Genomic DNA, 21,002 nt, shown 5'->3' with positions numbered 1-21,002 from the left:
GGCTTGTGTTGCATGTGCAGGAGAGGGAGAGAGAGAGGGTGTCCAAGCACATGTGCTGAAGTGGAAGAGTAAGAAAACGTAGTTAGGATAAGATTAAAATGCCAGCTTTAAAGACAGCACGAGGCATGACACTTTTTGCTGAAATGTCCTAGCAAGAATATGGAGAGCGTGTGTGTAAAAGTGTAGTTGGTCAGTGGTACCTTAACTGCCTGACTGGATGGGAATCCAGCTACGGTGCTTTATTGATTTGCCTTTAGCTGTGATGGACAGGTGGGAGATGCCATAAGAAAATTTTCATTTTCTTTTTTTTCTTTTTTTTTTTGAGGGGGGGGGGGGTTTGAATGGACAGACCTGGGGTGTGTGGCTTACTTTTAAGGTGTAGGTAGCAAGATCTGTGTTTGATGATGGCTCGTTCATAATGCCTGCATAGTTCTTTCACAGTGCTTTTAATCAATATTTTCATTTTGCAGACAGAAAATGAAGGTGCATTTCCGTGTATTTTGCCTTTCCTTGCTTTGTCACTAAGCCAGCAGTATTCTGGAGCATAAAACTATGCTTCTTGTCTTCCACTGTGCCTAAGCCAGATGGAGCAGGCTGTTAGTCCTTGCTGCAGTACGGCTGTGCTGAATGAGTTCCAGCTCCTGGATTGGTTTGGGAAGTTACCCTTTGTTACCCAGCTTAGTCTTAAAGGGCTGTTGATGTGGAGACAGCTAGTGAGGCTGCCATATATGCAAGGAAGGATCAAACCAGTGTGGTTTTAGATATGGATGGTAAAATGTCATCTTAGTTAATTATTAGTCTAGCTAGATTCTCCAGTTACTCATTTGGATTACTAATGATTGGGTGTTTACTCTTCTGGATGCCTACGACTTCTTCTGTCTTTAGTCTCGGGTAGCTTTCAGTCCTGGGAGGATTTCTTCAGCAAGAGAATGATACAGGCCTATTTTATGGCCAGTAATATCTATTCTCTGATGGAGAAACTCTCTATCAATACTGAATGCAGTAGTGCTTAGCTTTTTGGAAAGTGCATTGCCTTGGATGCAGTTTGTGTCCTGACCATTTTATCATTTTGGCAACTTTTAACTCCTGCATGTTCCTGATATGCTTTTATTCATAGCAGCAAAATATTTGCCCCAAAAAAGGGGGACAGTGTGTCAAAGACAAAGGTGGAAATGAGGGGCTGGGGATAGAGTAGGGACTGCCTTTTTGTTGGTACTGTGCACTGTACTGTTTGTGAACTCTGGCATTAAATGCAGATACTAGTTTTTGTTGGAAAGCTGAGGCTTAGTGTTTATGTAGAAGAGCAGCAACATCCTGAACATGGCATACTTGTGTGCATCTTGGTGTGGTAATTGTGATGGATGTGTTTATTACACTGTATTCTCTCTGGTTTAAATTGTCCCTGGATATTTATTCTGTCTTTGTGCAAGGACAAGATTAAATTACAGGTCATTATGAAAAATGTCAAATTGTAAATTAAGACGACTTTCTTTCTGTGAAAAGGCTTTTTGTTTTCTACCTTCCCTTCATCCTCTTTCCCCACCCCCCTCTTAACTCCAGATTCAAGGGTTTCTAATTTGTTAGTGTTTGCATTATCGTGTATAAAAGACTTGAATAAGTGATATGGGTGTCTATCTGTGTGCTAAATTTTTAAAGAAAGTTGAATACAGCAGAGTTCTTGTTTCCGAATTGTTTACTATACTGTAACTATTATATGTTCAAAGAATATTCTCAATTTTCTACACCTTAATGATAATTTTTACTAGAAAATTTTTTTGCCTAAACCCAGAAAAATATCAAAGTACCTTGACAGAGCCTTTGGTATACATGTTAGCAACTGACAACGGAGTTCAGCAAAAATCTGTTTAAGTTTTCTTACTTTTCAGTTTCCCAAGTGTTGAAATTGCTGAGTTAGCTTTCACGTTTGCTTGCAGAGTTTAGCAGCTGGTTGGTTCTGTGGCTGCAGTCAGTGTAAGAGGGAGGGAGTTCCAAGCTGTAAGCGATCTGCTGCGCAGGGTTGAGATTTAACAGAAAGGTGTGTTGAAATTTTGAGGGCATGATGGGGAGCAAGTGACTGCCTAAAACAAAATGGTAAATAAGTATTTCTTAAACATCGAATGTAAGCATTGCGAATAATTGGTAAATGTCAAAATGGAAATGGCTTTGATGTATTCAGTACATTCAGTGGAATATTAAGGTTTGGAGATCCAAAACTTAACGTACCATGAAATTAAATTTGATCAAAATGGATCTATTTGACAGTCCTGTAGTGAAGCATCTGTTATTCAACTGAAGCTGTTTTTTTACAGGATTTCTTTCAGGATACCCTGACTGTTCAAAGCATAACAGTGGGGTTTTTTTATACATGTTGTTACTGCAGTTCAGCATTAGAAAAATCAGAAATATTCAAGTTCATTGATTTTAGCAGTCACTATCACTGTAGATAGCTGCTGAGCTTCTGTTTTTGATGTTTTTTCAAGTGAAGGCGTGAGGAGGAGGAGCTGTCAAAAGTATGTACATCAGGAGTTACTTAGAAATAGAACTTCCTGATGACCTTGTGACTTGACAAGCCTCTGGTGAACTTTGGCTGAAATTTCAGAATTCTGAACATTGCCAAGGTCGCTGGGAAGTGCAGAAACCGATAGGTTAGTAGTAAATCAATGTTAGGTGAATTTCTGTCATGCGTGTCCCAGTCCCAGAAGTATAGAGATCCTCTGTCAAGGATGAATGCCCTCTATCTTATTCTTGTTCTGAATGTTTGTTATCTAATGTCTATATTCAAGGTCTCTGCAAGGTTGCACCCCAGCATATGCTGCTGACTTTGTTTCTGTCATTAACAAATGTTTTTTCTTTCAAGCAGGGAATCATTAGCAGAGTGACAGAATCAGTGAAAAACATTGTCCCAGGATGGTTACAGAAGTATTTCAATAAAAGTGAAGATGAATATGTAGGTACAAGTGAATCTACAAACCAGGAAGAGAATCCAGAAAACTATCACCATGATTATGCAAATGAAGATAGCATAGTGATTGATGGGAGAGTCACGCCTGAATCAGCAAGAATTAATTTAGAAGGTATGTGAAAAATCGTTTAGTATTCTGGCCATCTGTATTTATTCACAGATTTCTAGTTTTGAATCTGAATTTCTAAGGGAATCTAGAAGGAGCATTTTGACAGAATTAAAAAAAAAAAAAAAAAACCAAAAAACAACACAACAACCAAAAAGCTCTCACACAAAACAAAACCAAAATGCCCCAAAAAAACCAAACAAAAAACCCCCAACAACTGTTTGCGAAACTGTCTTAGCTCAAAACTGTAAACATAATTGCGAAACATACTGGAGGTTGTTTTACAGCTCTTGGAAGTCATCAGCTAACTTCAGGTAGTCAGTTAGCCAGGTGCAAAATATTGTTAATATTAATTTGCAAGTGTGCTGGATTATATTTTATTTTAAAAAGTTCTGGAATAAAAGTCTATCTAATTGCCTAAGGCAATAAAAACATTAATTTGGTTTGTTGTCCTCAAAACAAAAGACTAGATGCTAGAATGGCAGAGGAAAATTCCTTCTCCTGTCCTGATTGCCCCCCCTTCTCCTTTGGGCTTCTTCAATCAATTTGATAAAGTTCCTTGCTAGTTTAATGCAGAACTGGGGAGCTTGGTTTATGACATTATTCTTTTTGAAGTATTTGGTAACATTCAGATGTGTGCAAGGCTTACCTGGGGTCTTTGAAAACCTGTTTGGACCCTTGACAAAGAAATTTGCAACCCCTTACTCTACCATATAAAGTACTAACCTGTGTTTTATATCTGTGCCTCTCTTTCTGTAGTTCCCCTCTGTAAATTTGCATATGCTCTCATTTGAGTTTCTTTTAAATTAGCAGTTTCGTGGAACTTAATTTTTAATAGAGAAGTTTTGTCTGAGCACACTTACATAACCATCTGTGTGGAAAGTCAGTTGCTTCTGTTGTTGGCAGAGTGAAAACTAATGAGGAAATACCTTTGTCACCAATGTCATGTAATGGTAAATAAGGAGCTTTATTGCTTTCTGTGTAGCTTGAAAATAAGTTTGGATACAGGAATAGAGAAGGTCTTCATGAATGAGGAACACGTGTTGGCTTTCCTGAAGAACTGCGTGAAAGGACCTTTCAGTAAGAACAGCTGCACAGCAAACTTTCTAGCTCCAAGAAATCAGGAGCAGATGGACACCCTAGAACCTTTAGTGGCTTGTGTTGCAGTCTGTGGATGTTGTAGACCAATCTTTTTTGCTACAGTTTATAAGATTTTTAAATTATTATTACTATTCTAATTTTAGAAAGCCTGTTTCTTCAGCTCTGAGGTACCAATGTGCTGGAACCTGTATTCCTTTGTTTGGTCGGCCTTCAGCCTGATAACACTTTCTTTATCTCAAGGACGAGTCCTAAAAATCTACCAGTGCTTTGGAGAACTAATTACTAGTTCTGGGATGGTTATGAAGATTGAACTAGCTAGTTTAAGCTTCAGTGCAAATATCAAGAGGATAGTGACTCAGAGTCATGTACATGCCTAGAATTCCTGGGAGAGACTGGACTTACATGGATATCAGGCAAGATATGCACTAATAGCTGTTCATTCATGTGGCAAGTTGGAGCTGTGAGACCACCTCTTGTAGGACACTGGCAGCTCATGAGACCCTTTGGTTCATGAGGAAGAAATGCCCATCTTGCAGCTAAGGCCACAATGCTTGCTTCTCCTTTGTGACAAAACATCAAAAGTTAATGGATAGGTGATAATGTTTTGCCTGCAGCATGACCTGATAATGGTAGAACTGCCCCCAAAATCTCTGCAAATACACATTTTCTTGTTACGTATTCAGATTAACATAATCTTTGTTGCAAGTTTATATAAACTGCAGAGTTGTCTGTAACTTGCCATGTAGTCTCAAATCTTGGAAAGCTTATTGCCAGCTTTATCTGCAGAAGAAGGAATTTACACGTTTGATTTAGTGAAAGGCCCAGTGTTAGAGGTGTTAGAGCACTTGACGTGGGGTCAGAATTTGATGTTGTAAAACCTCATTGTTAACTGCTTCTTAATGTGACATTAATCCTTAGTATTGCAAGCAGTATGGCTGTTGTAGTAAGACAGATGAAACCCTATCTGGGTGAGGAAGAAGTTAAATTTGGCTTCTCTATTTTTGTGTTTAGATCTTGGCAATAGCATGATTGTTGACAGAAAACAGGTTTTGGCTTCTGTGAGCTTGCCTATGGGAAAGCTAATTGTCTCCTCCTTGTTTAGAACCATCCACGAGTAGATCTGCATTGAACTTCTCAGATGTGTTAACAAGGCCCTCTCTCCATCGGAGCCATTTGAACTGTACCATGTTGGATTCCACAGTACCACACTGTCAGCCCTCTACATCTTCTTCACTTGGCATTGGCAGTCCTGGACTGTCTCTTGTAAAAGAAATAAAAGATTCTACCTCTCAGCATGATGATGATAACATCTCAACAACTAGTGGCTTCTCCTCTAGAGCGTCTGATAAAGGTAACTTTCATGTTCTCTGATTGTTTGGTAACATGAAGTACTTTGCATTTTTGAATATTCTGCGTCACCTTAGTAAATAAAGTAGGTGAATGTCAGCTTTAGATGTTAGAATTAAATTTAATTTTTAGTATTTTAGAAGTAGATAATTCTTTCACCTTTTTAATATACCCATGGTTTGGAATCCATTTGAGACCTGGATGTTACAAAGACTTGGTGTTGCTAAACACAAGTTTAGCTAGGTTATCTGCAAATCTTGAACTGGGATAGTAGGAGCTGAAGATGACTTGCTGTAGCTTGACAGCTAGGTTGATTGCCTAGAAGGAAGAGTGACTGACAGATGGTTAAATGTGAATAAATACATGTGAAAAATAGAATCACAAGATGTTTTCCTGTGTTTTCACCAGGAGTCAATAAACGAAGTACTCTGAACAAGTTTTGGCCTGGTTTTTGGACTTTCATATTAGAAGGCATCAGTTGGCAGTACTGCTATGTCTTTTGCTGAATTCAGTCAGGAATGTACACCATTTAAAAGTAAAAAAAAAAAAAAAAACCAAAAAAAAAAAAAAAAAAACCAAAAAAAACCCCCCAAACCCTATGCATTGTATTGATGTAGATGGGGACCTAGGTGATCTCAGTGAGAAAGGGCAAACAGCAGGTTTGCAGTGTTTTCTAGTCTCCCATATAAACAGGGATGGAGGCGTGCTCAGCATATAAAAATATGTTCTCTGGAGAACATATTTTTAAAATTCAGAGTAGATGTTGCCAGGGTTTAACAATATAAACTGAGTTTGCTAGAACTTTCTGGTGTGTTTCCATAAAACATACATGGAAAACAGGTCGTTAACTCTGTTAGTTCAGTCTTTGGGGAATGTTTCCCTTTTAAAATCTGTGCATTCTGATCTATGCTGGCCTCCAACTCTTTATCAACATAGGAAAGACTTTGTATCATTATAGATGCATCAGTGTTTATGTAGTTTTGTTTTATCTTACTGTGAAAGAAGAAAAAATAAAGTTGCTCTTCATTGGAAGCATACTGTTCACTTGTTGTGCATGCTTTTGAAAGATTACTGAAAGGTAACGTATTTGCAGTTCTGTGAACAGATTTCAAGTTCAGATTTGATACTTGATTTTCATACCATATGTGAAATTGATCTGTTTGAAGAACTCTGAAGGTTACAGTGCTGGAGAAATGTGTTAGGAGACGTTTTCATTCTGTCAGACTTTCTCTTCTGTATTAAAGAACTCTGGAGTTAGTGTGATCTTTAATACTGAAGTTCTCTATGTACACAAGGCATTTACATACAGCATGTGTCATTTTGGCAGATATCACAGTTTCAAAAAATACTTCAGCACCGCTGCTGTGGTCCACAGAGGCTGAAAGATCTCATTCCCTCTCGCAGCATCCTGCAGCTAGCTCTAAAAAACCTGCATTCAATTTATCTGCTTTTGGATCTCCCTCTCCTGTAAGTACTGTACAGTATTAATTTTAATCCATTTGAATATGTAGCCATTTTACTAACCTCTTATCATAATACCTTTCTGTAGTCACTTGGAAACACTTCTGTCTTTAAGACAAGCCAACTTGGGGACTCTCCATTTTACCCTGGAAAGACCACTTACGGTGGTGCAGCTGCAGCAGCAAGGGAGACAAAAGCGCGAATTGCTCCTTACCAGGTATGAGAACAGTACCGTGGTGTGAGGGGAAATGTAATTGAAATACAGAAGGGGTAGCACTGCTAAAAGAGCTGTGAGCAGGGAGCTGAAAATGGGGCAACAGTTCCTATTTTGCCCTCTCAGCCTACATGAGTAGAAAAGAACAATTTCTTTTAAAATTATTTTTTAACAGTGTACGTAGAAATATTTGTCAGTGTATAAGAATGACAATTGCATCTTATGATCTGGCCAGTTGTTTTTAGTTGGATTTCCTCTGTTGTTAAATCTTTCAAAAAACTCCATTTTCTGCCATTGTCTGCCTCTGACTGTATTATGTTAAAATAACACATAAATAAAATCAGCGATGGCATAACTTTGAAAACTTGTGTTTATAATAGCAAAAACCACCTGCCTGATACTTGTCTGTAGGTCTTACACAAGCATGCCTACACTCATGCTATGAATATATTTTATAAAACTGTGCACTCTTTACTATAGTAGTATCTGAAAGGCAACTTTACTGTTCCTTTGCCCTTCTGTTACCTAGAGGGAGTCATGCAGTCCTAAATGCAATCTCAAGATAAACAATAAAATGTTTTCTATTTTAATATCATTCACATAGCTCTTCAGAAGAGTTACTTGCCCCCCTAAGAGTTCTTTGTGTTCTAAAATGAACCAGCGGATTAAAAATGCTGACAATTCTCAGGAGCTAGAGTTGAATCTAAAAGAAAGTCAATAAAATTTGGCTCAGTTTGAATGTGTCTAAATCAAAATGACCTTTATTAAAAAAAAAAAAAAGTAGAAAGTTGAACTTTATTTAAGGAACTGGAAATAAGAGTTTGCTGGGCCTATTCTGGCAGTCCATTTCTGCCATGGAACAAGGGGACCTACAAGTTCCTGACTTAGAGGAAACCTTGAAAACTTGTGGTTTGTTCTGGCTTGGTGTTAAATCACAACTTCGGAACACTTAAAACTTCCTATAAGATAGAAGTCCTCTTTGGTCAGCTATTTTTATTTTTTACAAAATAAATGTGGATGATGCTGAAAAGAATAACCAAAATACTAGGCTTTTAAAGGAGAGACTATCTTGCTTGTTGCTGCATGCTGTGGATTATGTCGAGTCTTGCTTGTGTTTTTTACGTGCTGTATGGTCTGCTTCCTGTCTTCACATAGCAGCAAGGTAAACACATCATGTGGTTACGTGAAGGGCCTAACATAATTTTTTAAAAAATGTAGTCACACTGAAAGAAGTTTTTTTGAATTATATTCAAAGTCGTGTGGTGCAAATAAAACAGTTTATTTTTTTTTCAGTGTAATATGCTTAGATCTGTAACAGTTTAAATCAGATCTTTATCATCTTAAACAGAGTAAAAAATCTGCAGTCAGCTGTAATCTTGGGGGAAGGCAGGAAACAGAGAAGTAAAACTAGAAATTCTTGATGATGACTGTATACATTGGTTTTAAGATGGTACACTTACACCATCATGAATCTCTGAGATTGGCTTTGTTACTGAAACTACTTTCTGCAGCACAAGCCTTTGCTTCACTTCTGTTTTCCTGATTACTGCTTCAGAGATCCTACAGGCCTAACATCTTCCCTTTTATGACCTTTTACATTTAAGTATTACTTTTGTTCCTTTATCCCATGTGAAAGATGTGTGGGGCCCCACTTAAACTTGGATAAAGTCAGTAAAGTATATTTTCTTCTTCATGGCTCGAATGCCCAATGAGTGCCGCCTTCTGTGTCATCTTGACAGTATTGGTTATTTCATCAATGCAGATACAAGGCATAAAATACACGCATGTTTAATTAAAAATCAAACATCATAACATTTGCAATGCTGATTTTTCAGCCGCCAGTAAGAAGACAAATGAAAGCTAAACAAGCAAGTGTGCAATCCTATGGTGTGACAAGTTCCACAGCACGGCGCATCTTGCAGTCATTGGAGAAGATGTCAAGTCCTTTGGCGGTAAATGGCACTCATTTTAATCTGTTTTATTTCATGTATTCGAAAAACATAATAGATGTGCCAGTATAGGATGAAGATCTTCCTTATGTAGTGTCCAGTTTAGTTTATTGCACTGTTTTTTCAACAGGATGCTAAAAGGATTCCGTCTTCTGTTTCTAGTCCATTGTCTTCTGTAAGTTGATCACAAACCCCCCCCATTTTTGTTGGATGGAACCCTCAGGGAAAAAATCATCCTCTAATATTTAGGCTTTTTTTTCTCCCTTAGCCTGTGGACAGGAGTGTACTGAATATTACCAGCTTCCAATCCAAACGGAAACAGGTAAGAACCAGCAACATCTAAAGCTGAGGTAGACAACTTTCTGTGCTTTATAGCTGTTAGAAGAAATGTCCCAAACTTCAGTGACAGTATACACACAAATTCAAATTAGTACTAGCATTACGTGAATTATAGCTGTCTTGGCTGTGTGGAAATTGCTAAAAATGTCTTTTCTACCCAAACTAGATGCAGGACCATGAAGATTACTCAAGTTAAGAATTATATTATCTTTATGTGGTGGTGTCTTAATATGTCAATCAAGAACAATAACTCTAGAACACACAAAGTAGTTCTAGCTTGTCCTGCAACTTGGGGTTAAGTTGTATGTTAACCTTTCTGTTTAGGAAAGCTTTCTCTTGCAGAAATGATCAGAAATAGAAAAATATCGACTGAATTATCATACAGTTCCTGTGCAGATTTCCATGTTAATTTCGACCAGAAAAATAATACTTACTGATGAAAGTAAGCAGAAGGAAAATTGTTAAATATTGTCACTTCTGTAACCTTATGTTCCTAAATTCCTATTTGGAGGTAGCACTGAAATTGGTGATAGTGCAGTGGTAAATCATTATTTCCTTCATTTTTGTTAAAAAAATTTGAACTAGTAATGTTTCTTAATCACTTGAATTTTGGTTAACACTGAGTTTACTAAATAGTAAAACCCACAAAAGGCCAGTTTAAGATCAGGCAACTGAAGGAACAAAAGAGTGGTTTTTCTTCCATACAAAGTTTTCATCTGCTGTTTTAATGAGAAAACGGACAGAATGTCTCAGGAAGTTTCTATGCTAATCCCTTGATTAGAAGTACAGTTAATTTTACAGTCATTTCAGAGTTTACAAACATCTTACATTTCCTGTACCATCTTTTACCATATGCTAAATTACAAGAATGTTGAGAAGTAGAGCATATAATTTCTTTACCATAAATATTATCCAAATAATTGAAAATAAAGCTGGTATGGATTCTCAGTTAAATTGTGGAACTACACCTGTGGTGAGGCATTAAGAAAGATCTACCAGATTTGCAGCGTAGAGCCTGACGTCAGTCAGAAAGTGAATGTTGCACACAGCTGTCACTGGGTAAAAGTAGAGAAATTGTCTATTCATAATACTAGAATTCATAAAATTTGGCAGGGGAAGGGTAGCTCTTGGTGAGAAGGGGAGGAGAGGGTTGTGTGTTTTCCTGCTGAAGCAAACATATGGTTGACAGAACACTTGAGCAGTCAGGCAAAAATTTTGCAGGTATTTTTTGTTGTATTTTTCTTGTTTCAAGGATCTGCGTCACACAGAATAGCTCTTAGTGTATTAAACATCTAGCTGGGTGACTCTTTTTTTTCATTATACATTCCTGTCTAATTAATTTGATATCCTTCTACAATAAGGTCACCTGCCTCGTGGATGAAGGGAAGGTGATGGATGTAGTTTTCTGGATTTTAGTAAGGGTTTTGATACTGTCCCTCACAGCATCCTCCTGGAGCAGTTGCCCAGTGATGGGATGAGCGGGTACGTGGTGCCCTGGGTGAAGAACTGGCTGAAGGGCAGGGCTCAGAGGGTTGCAGGGGATGGGGCTACATCTGGCTGGCGACTGGTCACCAGTGGTGTTCCTCTGGGCTCAGTTCTAGGGCCAGCGCTGCTCAGTATTTTTATTGACGATCTGGAGGCAGGAGTTGAATGCACCATTAGCTGGTTTGCTGATGATACCAAACTGGGAGGTGCTGTTGATTCTCTTGCAGGACAGGAGGCCTTGCAGAGGGATCTAGATAGATTGGAGCATTGGGCTGTGAATAATCGGATGAAATTTAACAAGGTGAAATGCTGGATTGTGCACCTGTGATGGAGCAATGCAGGGCACAAGTACAGGCTGGGGGAGGAGCGGCTGGAGAGCAGCCCTGCAGAAAGGGGTCTGGGGGTGCTGGCTGGCAGCAGGCTCGGTGTGTGCCCTGGCAGCCAAGGGGGCAAACCCCACCCTGGGGTGCATCAGACACACATAACCAGCCGGGCAAAAGAGGGGGTTATCCTGCTGTGTTCAGCGTTGGCGCGGCCTCACCTGGAGTGCTGTGTGTGGTTCTGGGCCCCACCACTTAAGAAGGACGTGAAGGTCCTTGAATGCGTCCAGAGGAGGGAACAAAGCTGGTGACAGGGCTGGGAGGAATGTCCTGTGAGGAGTGGCTGAGGAATTTGGGCTTGTCTAGTTTGGAGAAAAGGAGTCTGGGGGGCGACCTCGTTGCTCCCTGCAGCTCCATGAGGAGGGGACGTGGAGAGGGAGGTGCTGAGCTCTTCTCCCTGGGATCCAGTGGTAGGGCACGTGGGAACGGTTCAGAGCTGCACCAGGGGCGGTTTAGACTGGACATTAGGAAGCATTTCTTTACTGAGAGGATGGTCAAACCCTGGAACAGGCTTCCTAAGAGGTGATTGGTGCCCCAAGCTTGTCAGTGTTTAAGAGGCATTTGGACAATGCCCTTAATAACATGCTTTAACTTGGTCAGCCCTGAATTGGTCAGACGGTTGGACTAGGTGATTGTTGTAGGTCCCTTCCAACTCAACTGTTCTATTCCAATTCTGTTCTGTTTACATTCAAAAACAGCACTGGACCATCCTTTACTCAAAATGGGTTTGTGAACTTAAATAAACCACATTTTGCTCAGGGTTTCAAAATGAGTTTAAGAATTTTTAGAAATAAGTACTTTTATTCACCTTATAGATAGTACAGTATGAATTTTATTACCAAGAGTTGGGAGATGCTGTGAAATTAAAGCTGCATTGTAAACACAGTTTTCTGTTGATACTAATTTAAATAATAGCATGCATCCTAAGTCTTATTCTTCTGATCCTTAAGACTGCAGATGAACCCTTTGGTAAATCTTGTAGCCTTTTGGGGTCTTTCTTGTTTCACAATTCAGTTAAGTTAGTTTTACAGAACGTACAGTTTTCTGTTAAAAATTAACTCTTGTCTGTGAAAATGCTTTGACAAGGAAAGTCAAACCAGTACTTTTAAGTGCATTTAATGCAGATCTAAACCACCAAAACATGATTTAATGAACGAGACTATTTTAAAATTATTTTACAACTTTTTTTCTTTCATTTTTTTTCAAGTGTACCTTCAAAGGAGGAAAATGTAGGAAAAAAGAAACCCAGAAGCTTGTATAATTAGCTGCTTAACATTGTGAATGTTAAATTAATGGATTAAGCCACTAAAAAAAAAAACACAATGTGGGGAGAGTAGAGGAAAAGATGGGAGCATGTTATAGTAACAGGAGTTATTTTGATTATAGTAACATGAATTATTTTGTCTATGAAGTTAACTGCCAAATGTTGAAATAGGAATCAGTCAGACTTTGGCTACTTCTGTAGCTTTTTGGATTTTGTAACTGGTTTTCTGGTGATTTCCCTCTGCAAGCTAAATGCTTTCAACACTTCCAAATAATTTTCACTGGGTGCTGAGACTGATGGGGGAGGTTCATAGTTCTGTAACTTTTTTCATCAGTAAATGCTGTGGTCATCTGTGGGGGGGCAAGGATAAATTGATTGTTTCTTCCCTTTCAAAGATGGAAATGCAGCATCCACCTGTCCAGAAACTCGTGACACCAAAGGCAATTCCACTGTCAGTGAGTCGGACCCAGTATTTTAAACCATCTCTGAGTCCAGCTGCTGATTCCAGCAAAATTCACCAGAGGGTAGATACAAAGCACAAAGTAAGTAAATTTTCTGGTCCGTATCTGCCTGCTTTTTACAAGCTTGGAATGTCGCTAACCAATTGTTCTACTTAAGGTGCTCTTTCTTGGCAAAGAGTACTGATGGTATGTCTGAGGTAAGCATTAAGACAGTGAAAGAGATGCTTTGAGGTTTTATGGATTTAATTTTATTTTTGGAACAGTAAGTGGCTGGTGGTTATTTTCAGAATGTGATGATGTGATATTGGGTCGGGCTGTTCTCAGTGAAAGAACGTTAAAATACAGAAACAACATTTTCCTTTCTGTATGCTCCCGTACACAAAGCTGTTGCTGATGTATAAACTCTTTCAGGTGAACTAGAGGCGCCAGTGAGATTTCTGATAATTACTCATTCTTATCACTTTGTTAATTACCCATTCTGATCACTTCAGTGTAGATGAAGTCCCTGAAAAACTTTCCTTAAAACAAGATTGGCATCTCTTTCAGAAAAATATGCCCATGGTTCCACTATCAATCTGAATGTAAGAAGTGTTAAATTTAGGGCTTGTTAGGCCAGAAATCAAAGTGGATAGTCATAGTCGCTAAGGAACGAGCTTAAGTAGGTGAGTTCTATTTAGTGGTAAAAAAATAAAAAACCCATCACAAAACAGGTGTGGGTGGTTGTCTTTGCTTTGTGTATAGTTCATAAATACGTTCAGATAAATCTTGAAGTAAATCAAACTTCACTTGCAGGGCATGAGAGAGAAGAGTTTTCCTGCAGAACAGCGAGTAAAACCATCTGAAAGGTATGACAAATCTATTACCTTAAAACACTTTGAAAGAAGAAAGTTCTTTCCTTTGTCACTTCACTGTTCATTCCTGTCTTCTTTTGGAAGGGCAGTAACAGTTCCCAGTAAAGGGAATGGAAAAATACAGTGAAAAAATGTATTATGAGAGAGTTTAACCATTTGTGCATCTTGATGCTTGTTAGGGGGGAAGCTGTTAGTTTCAGCTAATTATTTAATTGCTTGGAGTGTGAAAGTTTGGTCCTAAAGGAATTATTCTTTCTTAAAGATTCTTTATAAGGTGAAGTAGCTTACAGTTCAGGAGTATATTTCATTTTTAGTTGGGTTTGTTTTTTTCTGAAGAGTAAAAAATTACCTTCCTCCAGGTTTTTGATGCTACTTTCATGGTGAAATCACTTGCCTGCTCTGTGAGTTTGCATGAAAAACAGGAGCCCTTTAGAATCATCTAGGCCAAATGCCAACTTGTCTCTAAACCACAAAATTCCAGGAGAGTTAATAATTTTATTTCTTCTTGGGGAGATTGTCTTGCATTACACTGCTTGCTTGGTTTAGGTAGAATGACTTCATATCCAGATAATATTGATAGCTCTCCCTTCTGGGCAACTAGTCTTTTGGGTAATGGTTGAATTAAGACACTTTGCATTCAAAGGATACGTTTGTTGGAGGATTCATCCCTTTCAAAGAACAGTAGCAGGTAATCGTATTTTGTTGTCTCTGTTCATCTTCCAAGCAATTCTTATGTTGCCTTGGGCATTCTTTGGCTTGCAAAAAAAACCCCAAATCAAACCAACCCTTTGTTTTGGTGTCTGGTAGTTTGACTTCACAGCAACTACATTTTCAGGGATGTAGGAGATTGACTCTAAGGTTTTGGCGTAAGTGCGAGCAGATGTTAGGTTTTAATTGTGGGTTTTCAAACTGTTCTAAAGTTTTTTTTTGGTAGAAGTCCTTTCTTCTTCATGTAGAAAGCAAGATCCAGAAAACTGATACTGCTTTTTATTTGGTTCACAGGTTTTATGGCTATGTTCTACTTTTTTCTGCAGAGTAGATGGTTGTTTTTTAAAAGTTGTTTTATAAAGCTAGTCTCTGGGTGTCCTGTTTTGGAGTAGGAACGCAACACTGATAAGGGGCAGCTGGCCAGGGCCCCTTCATGCAGCTAACCCACAGTACTTTGATATATCTCTTCAGCCTACCAAAGGCTATTTGGTTTTTAAATCTGGGTCAGAATAGAAGGCTGGACTTCCTTGCTTGAAGACAGAAAACTGTCTTTGCCCCTTAGAAGCTGACAGGTGTTAACAGAAAAGAGGAATATGGGCTATTACAGATAGGCTATAATTGTCTGAATAAAGCTGTATTTTGACATAAGTTTTTTTTCAGAATTTGACTTGATTGTCAGTTTGGATTAGGAAAAGTTTGAGCATATGGCCTTAAGGATCTGTCTTCCTCTCAGTGGTTACAGTGCTAAGCAGACTGTTTGCAAGTATCTGACAAGTTTAGACCAATTCTCTTCCTCAGTCTTCTGGAAACTTGACCTGGTGTCTTCCAGTGTGATCAAATGTACTTTTGTAATGACTGACTGGTTGGCTGCAGGATAAGCTTTGATATGGTAATTTTTTCCAGGGATACTTCATTTTGATGTCATACTACTTTTTATTGTTGTTATTCCTTAGTTCACTTCTGGTTTGGGGTGTGGTGTGGGTTTCTTGGGGTGTTTTGTTTGTTTGTTTTGAGGGTTTTTTGTTTTTTCTTTTCCCTTCCCACTTGTATTAGAAAATCTTTCTGGTTTAGATCTAGGCTTTTGTATTGAACAGCGAAATGGCTTTGAATGCCTTACAAAAGGGATCTATATTCATGTCTGAAAAGACTTCTGGAATGTTGGCACACCCAGTCACCTCTGCTGCTTCTGCTGATGGCTCCAGGAAAGCCAGAGGTGCTTTTGAAGCTTTTGCTGTGTTACCTTGCCACAGAAGTTTAAGCCTCTCTGTTCCATAAGAGCTGATGGCAGCATTTCATGTGTGCACACACACACGTGCGTGCTCTCTCTCTGTCTCTCTCCATATATATTTTTAGTTGTTCTTTTATATCCCTGCACAGATACATGCTCATCACAGAATCAGAGAACTAGCAGTCAAAATTTCCACTGTCTGGACTATTAAAAGGAAACATTAGAAAATAACAATCTAAATCAGTTCTTCTATTTCAGGTCTTCTGGCTTAGTCATCATTCCTTTATGGATGTTGTGACTGTTTCTTATCTATGTCCTTCTCATTGCTGCTCTTACTAATGCAGCTTTTGCCGTTTAGAACATGAGGTATTCACCAGCATTTAGCACCTCATGGAACAGATTTTTCTGCTTCCAATTAGAAGGTGTCAGTTCTAGGACTAATAGTGACTATACTAGCTTAAAATAAGTAGTTAAGTTGATTTTTAAATTTTTCCTTGTCTTTTTTTCTTTTTCTTTCCTCAACCTATGTATTGTTATTCTGTCTCAGCAGTCTGACCTACCCCAAATTCAGTACTCCTGCATCCAACGGTCTGTCTTCAGGAGGAGGAGTGGGTGGTGGTGGCAAGATGAGAAGGGAAAGAGGAGTACACTATATATCAAAACCTGGACAAGAACAACAGGTAAGGGACTCTTAATTGCTCTCACTGAGATTACTGAAGTAACTAGCAAAGTATGCCAGTTCAGTTTTGTGAGGTTTTTGCTCTGGTTTCGGGGCAAGCTCCAATTTATTTATCTGTTTAAGTGCTTTAACTTTGGTTTTACATTTTTGAAGGCTTTAGTAGTGTTATCTTGGAGATGCTTCATGCTATAAAGCTTCTCATTAGCAATTGAACGAACAAATTTTGGTGGAGGTTTGTAGAGTTTTTATAAAGGAATGATATTTGAAACAAGTGCCAAGTAAACAAACAAAATTTATTTAATTTGTTATCTGATATTTAAGTCATGTAGAAAGATACAGGCTGAGCATCTGAAGCAGAGGATAGTGTTCTGCATGTCTACTAATGATTATTCGCTATTTTTGGCACTTAATCAAACTCCTTGTGAGATATTATTTTCTTTCTTGTTTTAATGGGAAAAGTCCATTTATTAAAAAAGTCCATTTAATAAAACTGTGGTCATGACTATCCTGAAGATTATTCTCTGATTGGATATTATGTAAGCTGCCTGCTACTGGATCTTAAATACAAAAAATGTAAATCAGTCTTCTGGCTGATAGAAAATGAGGGAATGAGTAAATACTGGAGAATGTTTCTGTAACACAAATGCTCTGAATATTGAGGTCCAATAGACTCTTCAAATCGGAGGATACATTCAATTTTTGTAGTAGCAACTTATCTCTGATTAGTCACTTCTGGGTAGATCTTGGTATTACTGTGAAAATTGTGGTTAGATTGGCTATTCCCACTTAAACCCTAATTAACCTAATCTTGATAATTAAATAGTTTAAAAGACAAGAGTAAGACAGAAGGTTTTAAGGTACACTGGTTTCTGAGTTTTAAATTTGCATCCTGATAAATGATATAGACTAGATTTACCAGAGTATGATCATCTATACTGCTAGTTGGATTTTTCTTTTTGGTATTTTGTGGTTTGGTTTGGGGGTTTTGGTACTCTAAGGAACCCCCATGCTTCTTTAAACATTATCTTTTCCAAGTTTGCTGCACTAGTGACTTCAGAAGCTTTGGCAGCTGTCATACCTAATTTTGCAAGAGGAACACTTTCTCGTTTGCCTTGAGAATGTACTCTTAATTGAAGAGATGAGAGGACAATTAGAAAGGATGATGTGTTTCTCTAGATCTTTAATAACTAAAGTACAGAAAACAAAAATAAATCGGATCTGTGTCCCTCTCTGTTCTGCACAGGTAACAATTTTGAGCTAAGTTTCAGTATTCTTACTGGACAGGTGATGAATGTAGTATTGCATGAAAACAGGCCTGCCCTAAATTAAAATGACATGGCAGACTGAGATGGGGAGGTTAGGATTCCTTTTGAAAATTTGCTTTGTTTTAATATGTAGATATCTCTGTTATATTTAATTTTGTTAAGAAATTAAGGATGGGACAGGATAGGGAGGTAGTATGTCATGTAAAAGAGAAAACAAAAAATCTACAACTTTTTAAAATAAAGTGAAAAATTACAATTTACAACTTTTTACTGAAAGAGAAAAATTAAAATTTACAACAATTTAAAATTTACACCTAGGAAGTGGAGGAACCAGTACTACCGAAAGTACCGCTACCCATCAGTACTGCCTCTCTGCCTTCGTTCACCTTCAGTTTTCTTGCCAGTAGCACTGTCTCATCGTCACCAAGCACTGTGTCAACAGCAGTGATGAACAAGGTAAATCTTTGTTGTATACGGTGAATACTTTCTTAGGATGAGTATACATCTGCTTTGTTGCGTGCTAACTTCTCTCAGGGTGCTCATGAAAATAGCCAACATTAGTTTATATCCTGTTGAAAAAATCAGGGTTGTATTCTGATTTGGAGGTGAGGGGAGGCATAAAGTTGTTCCTTTTGGCCCCTGTCCATCTTATACTTTGAAGACTTCTAGTTAGCATAATTATATAACTGCTTCAAATGCTATGGAGATTTTGTTGGAATTTTATGCCAAGTTAAGTTAGTAAGTTAGAGGTAGCATTTATGGGCATATAGGCCTAGTGTAGAATATGAGCCTAGGGTGCAATATTGGAATATTATTGCAGTAAAATAAACATTCATCTGTTCCAGAGTACTTGAGAGATTTTTCTGTGTTTTGAAGCAGGTATCTGCTTTAACATACTGAGGTATTTGCTGAAGCTCTGACTATGATTGAGCTGAGTTAAAGGTTCTTAAGCTGCCTGCTTTGCTTTTCCATATATTTAGATCGAAGTAGCATCTCCATTTCTTCTCTTGGTTTATGGGATTTGGTTTTGATGATACTGTACTATATGTTTACTTGCAAGTTTCATTTTCTTTTAATAAAACTTCTACCTGTCAATTAGAAATAAGTATCAAACGTCAGATTTCCTAACTTCAGTGAAGAACGTCTGTTAGAGAGTGGATTCAGGTAGCTTGTATTGTTTTGCCAATGTATTTTTCTGTTGCATACAAACCCTAATTCTTCTGAAAATACAGGTACAATCAGCAAGTAACGTTGGCAGTCCTGTGTTCAGATTTTCATCTCCGATTGTGAAATCTACTGAGGCGGAAGTGCTACCTCCGTTGTCTGTAAGCAAAATAAACAAAGTTCAGACTTTTCTCAAGGCTTTAGTAGAATATTGCAGAATTGGCACTAATAAATGGGGGAAAGGAATATATAGGTTTCTGGCTTATAATTTGTCATCCAGCATGTATAAGAAAAGTTTGAAGACAGGATTTCAAATTATTATTTGTGTGTGAAATTAGAATAAAGTTTCTTCACTTTCAAAATCTAAAAAATCTCTCTTTTTTTTCATAGCAGATTGGGTTTACATTTAGTGTTCCTGTTGTAAAATCAGCAGATCTTTCTGGATCCGGTAATACACCAGTGACATCCTTACTTACTCTAGGTAACAGAAATTTTAGCATTTCAGATCTGAAGTGCTGATTTTCTTTTTTTGTATATTAAATAGTGAATCTATCCTTTCTGAGCATATTAGCAATTCCAGACAAAGTGTGTTTTCAGTGACAGATCTGCCTTTTAACCAAATTGGAATTCTAAATTCTTATAAACAAGGTAGAATTTTGAAGATTCTTATATAAGAAGCATGAAGCTTCTAGCAAATGTGACTATATTTTAGGTGGATTTCTTTGTGAAAGGTGTCTTACGTTTTGTTTTCAAAGATACCACCACTGTAAACAGCACCAGCAATAAGACAGAAAAAGAAGAAGAGTACGATGGCGCCTCCAAACCGGTGAAGGTCCTAAAGGAAGGAAGCGTGTTAGACATTCTAAAAAGCCCTGGTGAGATAATGTACTCCTTTTAAAAATACAATGCAGGAATTATGCTAGCATATAACTACATTGATTTTTTTTTTTTTTTAAAAACCCACCACCACAACAACATAAAAACCACTTTGTCACAGTTAATGCAATATTAGCTGTAAATGCAAACATAGGAGAGCATTACGTGAAACACGGCATCTGTTAGGGTTGATCTCCCCTTCTATTCTAAGCAGCGTTTATTGCTAAAAGGAAAACTGCAACTTCAAACCAGATGCCTTGCTTCTGCTTTATGTGTTAGGATGTAATTGTAACTGAAGTATGAAGAGAATGAGTCAAATAATCAGTGTTTCATTTTAAATAAATAAAACTTATGGAATTTGAAAGGAAATGTTTGTAAAATGCTTTACACCTTCCTCTTCTACCCTCACCATCCCTGGAAATTAAGAATAGTAAAAACAGTTTCATTCCTAAAGATGTTTCAAAAGCTGCAAATCTTTCAGCCTTAAATGATACAAGTTGCTGTGGATTCAAATACAAATTTTAAGTAGAACTGTGCCACTTTAAAACCCCTTTTCTAATTTTTATTTTTAAGTAATTGCGGTTGTTTTAAACTGTTTAATAAAGTGTGTATGTGTGTAGGTCATCTTTTTGTTTTAAGAAAAAGGACTTCATTGAATTTGATCCTTTCCCATAAGCCTTCAGTTACAGCGGGACTTTCTTTTAATGAAGTGACAAATCCTATATGCTTATTAAGAAGACGGCACCTTTTTATAATGGAAGGAGCTAAGGGAGAGAAAATACACTGTGTGTTTTGTTTAAGGAAAGACCAGTGAGTGAAGTGACACTGATTTTCTTTATCTGTTTAAGAGGAGCAGGCTCTAAATCCACACTGTTCAAAGATTCCACTTCTGGTATTAAAAAAAAAAAAAAACAGCCCCAAAATGACAACAACATAATAAATAGCCCCTCTTAATTTTAGCTTTACAAGTAATTTGTGCTGCTATTTAACATGCATTGCTGTAGCTTTTTGTTTAGTGTTCCTATATTGGTGGTTCTTGTTTTCTGTTAAAATTGGCACCTTTAAATAAGGAGTTGGCCTGTGCCCAGTGGCTTCTGAACAAAGATTATGGATAACAATTGTTCTGTTGTCTTCAGATTTATTACTTAATACTGTATCTGTG

At 37.8% G+C, this 21,002-nt stretch overlaps 1 protein-coding gene across 4 annotated transcripts in view; it reads left to right on the top strand.

Moving 5' to 3' along the window:
• NUP153 (nucleoporin 153) overlaps positions 1-21,002 on the top strand; it is a 45,507-nt gene that overhangs the window by 12,944 nt on the left and 11,561 nt on the right. The window contains exons 2-15 of one of the 4 annotated variants that reach the window (XM_042806616.1): positions 2,861-3,074; positions 5,272-5,520; positions 6,844-6,983; positions 7,066-7,194; positions 9,027-9,143; positions 9,271-9,315; positions 9,409-9,462; positions 13,004-13,150; positions 13,862-13,914; positions 16,404-16,536; positions 18,119-18,256; positions 19,033-19,125; positions 19,355-19,445; positions 19,720-19,839. In XM_042806616.1, coding sequence (XP_042662550.1) covers positions 2,861-3,074; positions 5,272-5,520; positions 6,844-6,983; positions 7,066-7,194; positions 9,027-9,143; positions 9,271-9,315; positions 9,409-9,462; positions 13,004-13,150; positions 13,862-13,914; positions 16,404-16,536; positions 18,119-18,256; positions 19,033-19,125; positions 19,355-19,445; positions 19,720-19,839 — 1,723 coding nt within the window. Of the gene's footprint in view, positions 1-2,857; positions 3,075-5,271; positions 5,521-6,843; positions 6,984-7,065; positions 7,195-9,026; positions 9,144-9,270; positions 9,316-9,408; positions 9,463-13,003; positions 13,151-13,861; positions 13,915-16,403; positions 16,537-18,118; positions 18,257-19,032; positions 19,126-19,354; positions 19,446-19,719; positions 19,840-21,002 lie in introns of all 4 variants that reach the window. The other 3 variants (XM_042806617.1, XM_042806615.1, XM_042806614.1) reach the window with 3 other exon arrangements.

This window comes from Tyto alba, unplaced genomic scaffold (genome assembly GCF_018691265.1).
Source record: "Tyto alba isolate M040663 unplaced genomic scaffold, T.alba_DEE_v4.0 Super-Scaffold_48, whole genome shotgun sequence".
Classification (NCBI taxonomy): domain Eukaryota; kingdom Metazoa; phylum Chordata; class Aves; order Strigiformes; family Tytonidae; genus Tyto; species Tyto alba.
This window is presented reverse-complemented; position numbering and strand designations above follow the sequence as displayed.